Source organism: Haliotis rubra, unplaced genomic scaffold (genome assembly GCF_003918875.1).
Source record: "Haliotis rubra isolate DU_JTF1 unplaced genomic scaffold, ASM391887v1 Scf624, whole genome shotgun sequence".
In the NCBI taxonomy this organism is placed as follows: Eukaryota; Metazoa; Mollusca; class Gastropoda; order Lepetellida; family Haliotidae; genus Haliotis; species Haliotis rubra.
In genome coordinates this window covers 178,082-190,362 of record NW_025767329.1, presented here as the reverse complement: position 1 = coordinate 190,362, position 12,281 = coordinate 178,082, and the positions used below count along the sequence as shown (strand labels likewise).

Below are 12,281 nucleotides of genomic sequence, written 5' to 3'. Positions count from 1 at the left end.
CAATTGAAACACTCGAGGAAGGCATATGTCATTTGATAGACAGAAAACACCTGCATGTATCGCACCAACTCTGATCTTGGTCAAAGAAACTATTCAATATTTTCTTGCTGGAGCATCCTACATCTAAGCATTCATACATCTTGATGACACTACAACTGAAAGAACACTCCCTTCACCTTAAGGAGTGGGTTGCCTAGTGACACTACAACTGAACATGGGCACTCCCTTCCATTTCTGGTGTCCTTATTGAACAAAAGCGGCGAAAACTAAATGCCAGTCTGGATCATTGCCCTGGATCATTGGTGGCAATGCGAAGAATTTCTCAGTCCATGAAGGTAACCAGCAGTTCATTCACCTTTTGGGGCGGTGGGGTAGCCTAGTCTTAAAGGCACAATGTCACACAGTTTTGACAATATTTTGGCCTATATTTTATATATTGGGGGCATATGCACTCACTTTAGCTTCCTAGTGATGCAACAAAAGACTTATTATCCCTGAAATTGATAAATGGAACATCGAGGCTTCCAACCAGCTTCCGAACAGCTTCCAAACAGATAACACTTGCCATATATGGAATGTGAACGATTGCTCCGGCCATCAAAAACTGTCGCACCCGGTTTTGTCCGTGTTTGCCGAACTGGTTTCAATCACAAGTTGTGTGTAGGATATTCATAAAGAGTGCTCCAAGGGACATAACTCTATGGGGTTTGCTTGATATAATGTTCGGCTGGTAGAGGGCTCGAGATTCAATTTAATGCAACGTTGCATTAATTCATTCGAACTTTTTAATTCAATATTGTAATCTAAATACATAATTTGGGGGGATTAAATTATATGGTAGCTTCCCTGAGGACTGATAATATTATTGAGAGAAATGCATTATTTATTTTTAGAGAAGTGTGGTGTAACATTGTGCCTTTAAGGAGTTCGCTCGTCACGCCGAAGACCCAGGTTCGATTCCCCACATGGGTACAATGTGTGAAGCCCATTTCTGGTGTCCCCTGCCTTGATATTGCTGTAATATTGCTAAAAGAGGCATAAAACTAAACTCACTCACTAACTAACTCACCTTGTTGACCAAGAATCTCCATATGAAGATGGGAGAGTCCATTAGCAGCTGACAGAGCCAGCTTAATCATCTGTGCAGGGGTGACAGGCTGTCTGTTGAGATAGTCGAACAAGGAACCATTCTCATGGTAGTCAGTGATGAGCCACAACTGTGTCCATGTGCCATTGTCTGAAACATACCCATAGAAGTGACGTCAAAGACACTGCAATTGACTGGATGCAAAATAGTGTGTCATATGCACATACAAATTGAGAAGACACAAAACCTCCAAAATGCAGGGATAAACCTAGGGTGCGTTTCAGCGGCATATCCGCATCAAAATATGAATTGCCGCTGACAGAAATTTGGGTTGTGTCTTGTGGACACAAAATATTTGAAAACGCTGCATCCAAAAAATACAAGTGTGGCCTAAGTAAATATATAAAGCAATAACTATTAAGGGAACCAGTTTTAATCCACATCCAATAATATCCCTGATTGGTTGTTGTAATAAGTTCAGCCAATGAAAGAGTGTTTCCAAATATCTTTTATTTTGCAACTTTTGGTTTCGGTTTTCGTTCATTATCATGAATGATCATGTCTCAGAAAAGAATTACGAGCTTATTAAAACAGTTTATTAACATACAAATTAAGTAAATACATTTAGCTGAAAACTTCGAACACACAAATCTAAAAGGGACCGACCTAAAATTAACCCGGTGTGGCACTTGGACCCTCCTATCAAGTATTGGGGCCCACCCAAATTTAACAAGGTGGGGCATTGGCCTACCAAAACAAAATTCCTAGGTTTATCCCTTAAAATGGTTGTTACATGTTATCTATGCTTCTATTCTGGAAAGAAATACTGTCAGTTAAGGGTGTCAGTGGCTCTGGCTTTTGATCTAAAATGTTTTTTTCAGAGATTGAAAGACTGGAAATAGATCAACCATAAAACAGCTAGTTCTATGATAGGTTGAAACTTCAAGAAAACCTATGAGGTAGGCCACCCCAATTGTAAGGGAAATTGAGATTCATTTCCACCCAGCAGTAAAATTGGGTACCTGGTATGATACGATGGTAGTCTGAATTTGAACCTTGAGCGCCTGACAGGCGACCGGTTGTATTCTCCACATGGAGTGTTCTGTACTCGTTGACCAGGGGTAATATGTCAGCGCTTTGAGCATGCAATTTGCATGGATAAACGCGCAATATAAATGGACTATTATTATTATTATTTGTTTATAAAGACACCATTAGTTAAACATAACAATTCATATCAGACTGTTCAAACTTGTGACCTACCACATCTCACAAGACGATACTTGCCTGTTTGCAACTACAAATTTATTTGTCTTGGAGTAGCGGTTCTACTAGGATTTCTACATAGTTTGAGGCCATTTCTTAGCCTTGGCATTTAAAATGTTCAAATCAACACTCCGTCGCTTCCTCATATTGAAGCCTGGCATATTTTTGACAGAACATGTACTCAGCTACTGAATCAGAAGAGCAGCTGTGAATGTTTTTGTTGGTCTGTCATCAACGATGTCAACATATCAACCACATTCACGTAAAAAACCACAGAGGTCACCATCCCTCTGAATTTATGACACTAAAATGTTAATACACGTAAAATACCATTCAGAAATCTGATCTCAATAAAACTGATAGGTCACTGAGGTTGAATTCGTTAACAGCAACACCTGTTAGAGCACTCAAAACAAACCAGATGTCAGTACGTGCGAGCAGAACCGAGGATTGTGCAGCTAAAGTGACCAATCATGCATGAGTTTAGGGTTAAAATGTGCCCTGCACTTGACAGTTTTGAATTAATGCCCGCAATTTCAGTTGCACAGAGCTGAGTAAACTGTTGTTCAATATCACTCTTGTGTCAAAGTAAGGGTATGTCAGGACAAAATTATTTTGCAACATGACACATTGTGTATATAAGCGTGTCAAAAGTCATGTTTGTCGTATATTTGATGTAATAATATTATGAATATCAACAAAAATGTTAGCATTAGTGAGCAGAAGCAGAATTCAGGAGTCCTTCGTTTGAAGACTATCTAAGGCTGTTACAGTTCACACACATATTTGTTGAATAAAACAGTATTCAATCGGACTGACTGACTGAGTTTGGTTTTACGCCGCTTTTAGCAATATTCCAGCAACATCACGGCAGGGGACACCAGAAATGGGCTTCACACATTGTACCCATGTGGGGATTCGAACCCTGGTCTTCGGCATGAGGAGCCAACGCTTTAACCATTAGGCTACTCCACCGTATTCAATCGGAAAAAGACTGGCCAACCAACCGTCCGAGTTTAGTTTTACACAATATTTCTGCAATATCACCGCGGGGACACCAGAAATGGGTTTCACACATTGTACCCATGTGGGGTATGGAACCCGGATCTTCGGCGTGACAAGCACACACTTTAACCACTAGGCTACCCCACTGCCCCAATCAGAAAAATGAACCAGTTCACTACTAGACTGATGTTTACAGCAAGAATTAGGAAGAAATATTTAATCATTACAGAGTTCTTTAGTAAAGTCCCCTTGTTGTCATGACAACAAAAATATTCAAAATACCCAAAAATTCCAAATCCGGCCAAATAAACAAGATGTTGTGGTTCCGATTACACCTTTTTAAAATTTAGGGTAGGTAGGTAGGAATTTTTTTTTTTAACATATTTTTTTTAGAAGTAATAGAAGTAAAGTACAAACTAATAACACATTTATCAATGTGTAATTGTTTATTTAATCAAGCTTGCAGCCATCATGTCAACTTTCTCTATCAGAATGACCGATGTTTGTCGGTGCCGGGAAAAATTCAATGGTATCTGAAAGCTTATTTTATTCATACCACTTAAAGGTCACATTCAACATTCAGATTCTGATACAATTTGGTATGGACTTACAGTAACAAATGATCAAAGATGCAAATTCAGCTTATAAAGTTGAAAAATAGCGCGATGAAAAAAACCCTCTGCGAAATTGGATTTCAAACGATTCACTAAATTCAGTTGCAACATCTGTGGTTTCAACATCTGTGCTGCGCTGTGCTGAACTGCGCTCATGGCACATGCACAGTGAAAATGTGTCTGCCTGCCTGTCTGCCTGTCTGCTAATGACAATATGCAATACATAACCTCGATCACTGACCACATGCAATTTGAACTTAACACCTATCAGGCTACACACCATAAACAAAACGCATTGATTTAAGGCTCATGCACCCGAGTTCTGTCTCTGTCACATTATGTCATTACACAGATATGCAGGTGTGATACTTGTACACATGACATGTTATGGTGTCTGTTGATTGCAAAATGTTATACACAAAAATGAGCATGTATTTACAAAAACCAACATCTCTACACACACAAAGAGCCCTGAGTGTATCGGCAAATGAAACAGCCAATGAAAGTCTTCGTTACACTTGAGTGCACATTCCCCGCTCTGACTGGGTTCGGTATCCTGAGTGCTTCGTTTCGAGGGAAGTAAACCCAAGTACAAAATATTGCACTTTTGATTTGCGATTGCACTTATAATTTTGTTTGTTTTGTCATAATCAGAAATGTATATAATATGTCATGAATAAGTGATAATTCTGTTTTAATTATGTTTGGTTTTTTTTAGGTTGCACGTGACCTTTAAAAAAAATAGGGTCAGTACCAGAATTCAAGGGTCTGTCCGGTTATCGGAACCACAACGTTTTTGTTTTTAGGCCTCATCTAAAGGCACCAGTTCATCACTAAACTGATCAGTATAGACCGTGTTGACAAGGAATATTCCTTACATATGATTATATAAACAATCAATATCTTTATTACAAGGATAGCGTCACTGTGGTGAAGATACTAACACTGTTATCAAGCAAGTGTTTGATATAGCAGTAACTGGGAGTTTCTATCTACACCACAATGTCCCATTTATTGTAATAAGAAAGCTGAATATTTACTCATAATTTGAAAAATCTGTCATTCAAACAAATGAATTGTAAATCCTGCAAGCTCAGGTTGCATAGAGTGATACCTCAAACCACTTGCCGAGGTGTCCCCCAATTTCTTAGGTCATCACATTGGGATTGTGATACCTACCTTTATTGTCAGCGGCAATGAAGCCAAGTATGTTCTCATGACGCAGCATCACAGTCTGGTAGATCTCAGCCTCGCGGAACCAGGACCTTTCCTCGCGAGATGAGAAGATCTTCACCGCCACACTTTCACACCTCCAGTTTCCACGCCACACCTCTCCATACCTCCCCTTGCCGATGATCTCACACAGGCGAATCTGTCGGGCAATTGTTCTCTGGACCAACAGGGGTAAGCCTGCAACAGCAGGGTTTTCATGGTAGGTATTTCAAATTTGATTAAACATGACAAACAACCAATTGTCAAGAGTTAAAGAGTATATATTTCACACACATTTTGTGTCCATTAGAGTGAGTGAGTTTAGATTTATGCCGCTTTTAGCAATATTCCAGCAATATCACAGCGGGGGAAACCAGAAATGGGCTTCACGCATTGTACACGTGAGGAATCGAACCCAGGTCTTCAGCGTGATGAGCAGATGCTTTAACCATTAGGCTACCCCACCGCCCCTACATTTTGTATGACTGTTAACAGTTTTTATATTTCAGCAAAAACTTGTCCACGTTATCTTGATAATTTGGGAATGTTGTTTCATACCACAATGAGCACCATTCAATCTACTTCATATCATTGTTTGGACCAGACAATCTAGTGATAGCATAAACATGAGCATTAACTCTCGCAATAGAGTGTCTTGCTATGGTTATATCTAAAAGTGGCCATTCAATCAAGAAAAACAATACTATTGATTGCCACTGTTTTAAAACGGCAAGAATTTACCTGATGCAAAAAATGTCATACTTTGGTACCACACAGAAAACAGATTTACTCAACAATAAATATAAATAGCAGAATCCACAATCTTCTCATGCTAGAGTTTGTAGTTGTAGTTGCACTATCACTGATTATGAATTTATTATTGAGAAAAAAAGCAGGGGACAAAGTTGGGTTAATTTAATTATCATTGTTTATTCAATCTTTCCTGTATCTCTAGGACCGATACTTTCATTTCTAGTATATTCAGTCTTTCATATCTCTCTGGGACCACTATTTTATAGCTTGGGATACATAATTTAAAACATGAACTTAAACAATTAAGTTGTTTGCGAATCACCTGAACCCCAAAATTAAAATCCATGTAAATCACTGGGTGCTGTTGTTAAAAACAACCGTAGTGCTAAGACTACCTAAGTCTATGTTAAGGTATGGGATTTACGGTCACCTTAGCGCTAAGACTACCTAAGTCTATGTTAAGGTATGGGAGTTACGGTCACCTTAGCTCTAAGATTACCTTAAGTCTATGTTAAGGTATGGGATTTACGGTCACCTTAGCGCTAAGACTACCTAAGTCTATGTTAAGGTATGGGAGTTACGGTCACCTTAGCTCTAAGATTACCTTAAGTCTATGTTATGGTATGGGAGTTACGGTCACACCTTAGCGCTAAGACTACCTAATTCTATGTTAAGGTATGGGAGTTACGGTCACCTTAGCTCTAAGATTACCTTAAGTCTATGTTATGGTATGGGAGTTACGGTCACACCTTAGCGCTAAGACTACCTAAGTCTATGTTAAGGTATGGGAGTTACGGTCACACCTTAGCGCTAAGACTACCTAAGTCTATGTTAAGGTATGGGAGTTACGGTCACCTTAGCGCTAAGATTACCTTAAGTCTATGTTAAGGTATGGGAGTTACGGTCACCTTAGCGCTAAGATCACTTTGTACAACAGCACCCTGAATAATACCTACTTTAGACATTCCTCACAACCATCTACCAAAGAAGCATCAAAAACAACCCAGTCCAGTTATTGCCCTACCTGATCCTGATCCTGAATGTGACCAATCATAGAGCTGGTGCAGTGAAGGTGGTTGCCCAGCAACCAGTGGATTGGTCTCCATACTACGCTCCACATCGTGGTGTGAAGGAGCACGAGTCTTCCGGTACTGTTGATACACGAAGAAACTAGCCAGGAAGAGGGCACACACAAGCACTATCGGAACAGCAATCAGCGCCATCAGCTGTACAGCATCTAGGTCACTTGAGCTTTTCTGTATACCTGATGAATGTGAAAGTGAATAAGTACAGCTCTTGAAGAAATCTGCTGCAAAACAACGTACTTCAAACAAGATTTTTCACTTTGATGAAGCGTTCAAACATGCTTTAAGTAATCAAATATGCTTTATAAAGTTTCATAATGATGAGAAAGACGATAGTGAGAAAAATAGCAAATGATTTGCCATTAATGTTGCTTTGATCAATGTAAAATACAACATGGTATGTCAATTAATTTTTATATATTTCAAATTAAGTTCTTCATATGAAAGGAGACCTAAATTCTAAAATGTAATTAACTCGGAAAAACATTCATCTTGTGAAAGTAGAAATGGCATTTCTGCAAATAAATAAATTCTTGACATTAAGTCTTAATAAAATTCTGATTCTATTTACCTAATTCTGAGACATAAACCTGATGAAGTATGTTTATTTTTAGATTCCAACTACATGAACAAAACGTTCATTTAAAAAAAAGTAAAACCTGATCACAGGATATTGCCAAAGTTTCACAGTTGACACACACAAAATATTTCTCAGAAGTGAAGTACACTATAAAATAGGATTGAAACAATCTAAAACATGCTTTGGGTGCATGATCTCAACTTACTTCTATTTCCACCAGATTCCTCTGAGGATAAAGGTGGAGCCAGTGTTGGGATTGTTTTCAAGTTACACATATCACTGTTGTCACAGCAATGCACATTGAAACTTGACAACTTCTTGCGGCTTGCATGACACACAAATGGTCGCATCAGCGGCTTTAAAGCAGATTTTTCTTTACAGCTGTCAAAAGACAAGTTTATACCAATTAAGTAAAGTATACATAAGAATAGCCAGGGCTACAGATAAGGGGCGTACAGGCGTAATGTACGCCTCAAAATCAATTAAGTACGACATAATATAAGATTTCAAGCGTATCGTGTACGCACATAAATACCTTTGTACGTCTAACATTTAATTTCCGTGCGTATCGTGCAAATTGAAATCTATTTCGGATAAATACTTGTCAAGTTTCTTTTGCGAAACACGATTTGACACATGAGGAATCCCTTGCGTTGCCATGCAACGATATGCGTCACTATTTTTCGATTGGCTAAAAACTACACTGTTCCTATTTATATCCAGTCGGACCTGACATTTCGCACATCACACGGTCGCTCAGTTATTTCTCACGCGTCTTCAAATACAAATACTGTACATGGTTGGAAATAGTGATCGATGAATCGTCCAGACAAACCACATCACCAACTCGCTCACACAAAAACATGTCAGTACTCCTTCAAAATTCTCAGTACACCTCCACTTGCAATATGATGTGTAAGTACACTCGCTTCCCCCCAAAAGTTATCTGGAGCCCTGATAGCGTACAATTATTATTTTTTCATCCAGAAATTACTTTGATTTGTCTATAACGTGTGTTGCGACCAACACAACATCAAACAAAACATCAGACAAAGACCAATTCTAACTCAGATCTTCATGGGTCAATTAAACTTGGCATGGTGATAGCACATTTTCTGTAGACACAATCGCAAAACCTGCTGTCCAGTCGGAAGAAAATAATGTTTACAAGGAGGGGCATTCCACAATATAAGGGGTATAACACAATGGACTGCTATCACTGCTTCACACATCTTCAACAAGAATCAGTCTACTGAATCAAGACTTATTGAGTTCATCCATCAGATGCTCTAATATCAGATAGAGATCCAGACACCTGAAAGATCTTGGCAAGACACTGGCATTTGTTTGATCAGCTCTATCTTTGGAAACATCTAACTAACATATTCAAGACAATTTGAGTTGCAGAGAGTTAATAACATCAAGACTGTAGACATTAAACATGTTAAACAAATTAAAAAAACTTAATAATCATCTGCAAAATTGAAGATATTCAAGATTTGGGATTTGGCAAAATCAACCATTGCTCCTTTAACCATTAATTGTGTATGTTGTCCAATGTTCTATATGTTGTCCAATGTTCTAAGCAAACTAATGGATGTTTATCTCAGCCCTAAGCATAGCTCAGGAAGGATGCACATTGCCAGCTCTTACACTGAAATGATACCGAAGACTTACATGTAGTTGACCTTGACCTCGCCTGCTTCTCTTGTGACCAAGGTCATGCAGACACCATCCGTCTCACAAGTGTCATTTTGCGTTTGACTGCCAGGCGTGCCACAGTAGGTGCACTTGCACAACAGACCTGAAACCAGAGAAAATCATCAATAATTAATATATTTATATACAAACATGACACACAAGATGGCAGTTTAACATTTTGAGGGTGAACAGACCTCCATACGCATGAACTAGTCAAAATTCAAATACTACAGTATCCAACAAGTCAATTGGAACTCCACACAAAGACTTTATTACTTTAAGTACAATGGTTGGATGACAAGTTCTGAGTTTGCCTCTCAAGAAGGAAATTGCTTAGCGATCCTTCATAATTTATGGCCAGGGGTGATGATGATTTTTATGGAGAAGCATGTACAATGTGAATTTAATCCTCCTTCCCCTCCCCCTTAAAATTTCTGTACAAAGGAAGTGACCCCCCTCCACTGTCATGTTTAAATCAATGACGACCCCCCTCGTACATGTGTGCAAAACTGATTACCCCCCTACCTTCCCAGAACAAAATTGACAACCCCTCCTTAAAATTATTATCCCTTAATAATAACATAACAGAGTCTGACCTTTGGGAGATGGACAAAGTTTGAACAAGAGGCTCAGAACTTAACAATCAACCCTCATGACAAACCATCGTGTACATGGAAGAATGTTTTACAACACTGCAGTCAACGATATCGCAGACATATCATGGCAGCCTGTAAATGATCCAGTCTCAAGATCAAAAACATTTCCTCTCCCACTAGGACACAATGACACAGAAAATCTCCAAACCTTACACGCAAACAGATAAGTCTCAGAACACATACACAGGGCTCCAGATCATTTTTCAACATCAGCAGTACATACCGGTACTGCTCATTTGTTCAATATAGGAGTACTGGAAAAACTCACGAGTACATTTCGAGTACTGAATGGAATTTAACGCAGTTTCAGCAATTTTGTGTTTCGTTTCATATATGCACCACAACATTGCTACTCTTGTGTAAATGGGGCAATAAACAATAAAATAATACGCTTTCAGATAAATAAGTCTGCAATTTGTAAATGATTCTGAGATCGGACACCATTGCTGTGGTGCGTATCTGCTACGTTTTCTAAATTATTTCCTACTGTATCATGCATATTTTTTGGCTGTACATAAGCTGATACGGACCTTATCTGGAGCCCTACATACAGGCACCAGAAAAGGGCTTCACACACTGTACCAGGGGTGGAAATAACTTTAAAATTGCTAGTGAGCGAGCGAGTGAGTGAGTTACTATTTAACGTCACATCGGCAATATATCAGCCATATCGTGACGAAAAAATTGCTAGTGTACTCCAGTACAGTGGCACATGTAAAATCACTTGCCCTGATCATTTTTCCACTATACCGGCCGTTTTCTTGTTAATTTTTTAAATAAACAACATTATTAACATTGGAAAGTCAACTGGACACCGGTACAGAGTGATATACAAATTTGCTTGCCCGACAACAAAAAAAGCACTGGACTCGGACGTCGGGCAATGGGTTATTTCCACCCCTGTGTACCCATGTAGGGTCTACAGCAGGATGAACTAATGCTCTGACCACAAGGCTACCCCACTGCTCCTCTGTCTTTAAGGGAGTCACATGTAATAAGGTGTCATTTCTCAAAAATCATGAGAATCAGTTAGTTTACTGTTGCGTTAAATCCAACATTAAAATTAACCTGGGTGTTTTCAACACATATTGCATTAGATATGCACAGTAACAAAACTGAACACACAGGCCATCCATCGAAGGTACACACAGTTGGAAGGTTCACATGGTTTTCATTTGAGATTGATAGTAAACTTTTCAATTTCTGAATAACAAGGGATATATCAATCAATCAATCAATTCAATCAATCAATCAAAATGTGCATTATCATTAATATTGTGATCACATTCTGAATGTGTCTCCATCTTGCTTGTGCAAAAGTACATTTAACAGCAAGGGGGGAGGGGGGCTGCATCATATAGGATTTAATATGAAAACGGCACAACTAGCATGTAAAGTATTATGTATGCTGGAACTTCTTTTAGATTCAACATGTTAACCATGACAATGGCACTCTTACAATATCTAGGATAATTAATACCAGATAAAACACATAACCCTGATCATGCTGAAAGTAAATTCTTTCTCCTTGAACATGCTGAAGACGAACTTATGCAAGCTTCCAACAAAGTGAGATGAATTGGTGTTTATTGTCATATTCAAGATTATTGCACTTCCACATCTATAGGTTTGCTCATGTGTGTGGCTGCTTGTCCTAGTCCAGATCCAGGGCCTAGATTTTCGAAGCTCTCTTAGCGCTAAGATATATGGCACTTACGACTGACAATCTTAGCACTAAGAGAGCTTAAAAAATCTAGGCCCAGATTAGAATTGGTCTTCAGCAACACATATTTGTTGTAAAAGGCGACTAATAGGGGTCAGTTGGTCAGGCTCACTGAGTTGGTTAACTGTGTAGATCAATGCTCATGATGTTTTGATCACTCGATTGTCTGGTCCAGATTCAATTTTCTTTTTTTTAAAAGACGGCGAAACATTTTGCTATTCCAACAGTATGTACTCCCCAATGTTGGGGGCAACCATATGTGACCTGTGCTCACTTACTCTTGTTTTTCATAAAAACTGAATTTAGAAAGTGTTGATGCTTCAGTTATCAAAATGTTAAACTGGTTTCCCCTCTTTTCTTTCAAAACTGGTGCCTGATATTACATAAATATGTGATTTTATGAAAAATATGCAAGTGCATTTTTAAAAAAATGTAAGAAAAAATAAAGATAAACCCTACCTACTGACCCTGTTTTATAATTTCATGTTACCCTAAACACACATATTTTGGGGGGGCCTTATCACATCCTATGTGTGTATTTGTCTGTTGTACATTTTTTACAGGCTCTATACAAAAATACACACAATCCTTTTTCATAT

At 38.6% G+C, this 12,281-nt stretch overlaps 1 protein-coding gene across 1 annotated transcript in view; it reads right to left on the bottom strand.

Annotated features, from left to right (window-relative positions):
- LOC124256316 (TGF-beta receptor type-1-like) overlaps positions 1-12,281 on the bottom strand; it is a 43,903-nt gene that overhangs the window by 9,746 nt on the left and 21,876 nt on the right. Inside the window, exons 2-6 of the mRNA XM_046690293.1 lie at positions 9,280-9,406; positions 7,808-7,983; positions 6,962-7,201; positions 5,152-5,382; positions 1,070-1,237 (exon numbers count right to left, since the gene is read on the bottom strand). Coding sequence (XP_046546249.1) covers positions 1,070-1,237; positions 5,152-5,382; positions 6,962-7,201; positions 7,808-7,983; positions 9,280-9,406 — 942 coding nt within the window. The remainder of the gene's footprint in view (positions 1-1,069; positions 1,238-5,151; positions 5,383-6,961; positions 7,202-7,807; positions 7,984-9,279; positions 9,407-12,281) is intronic.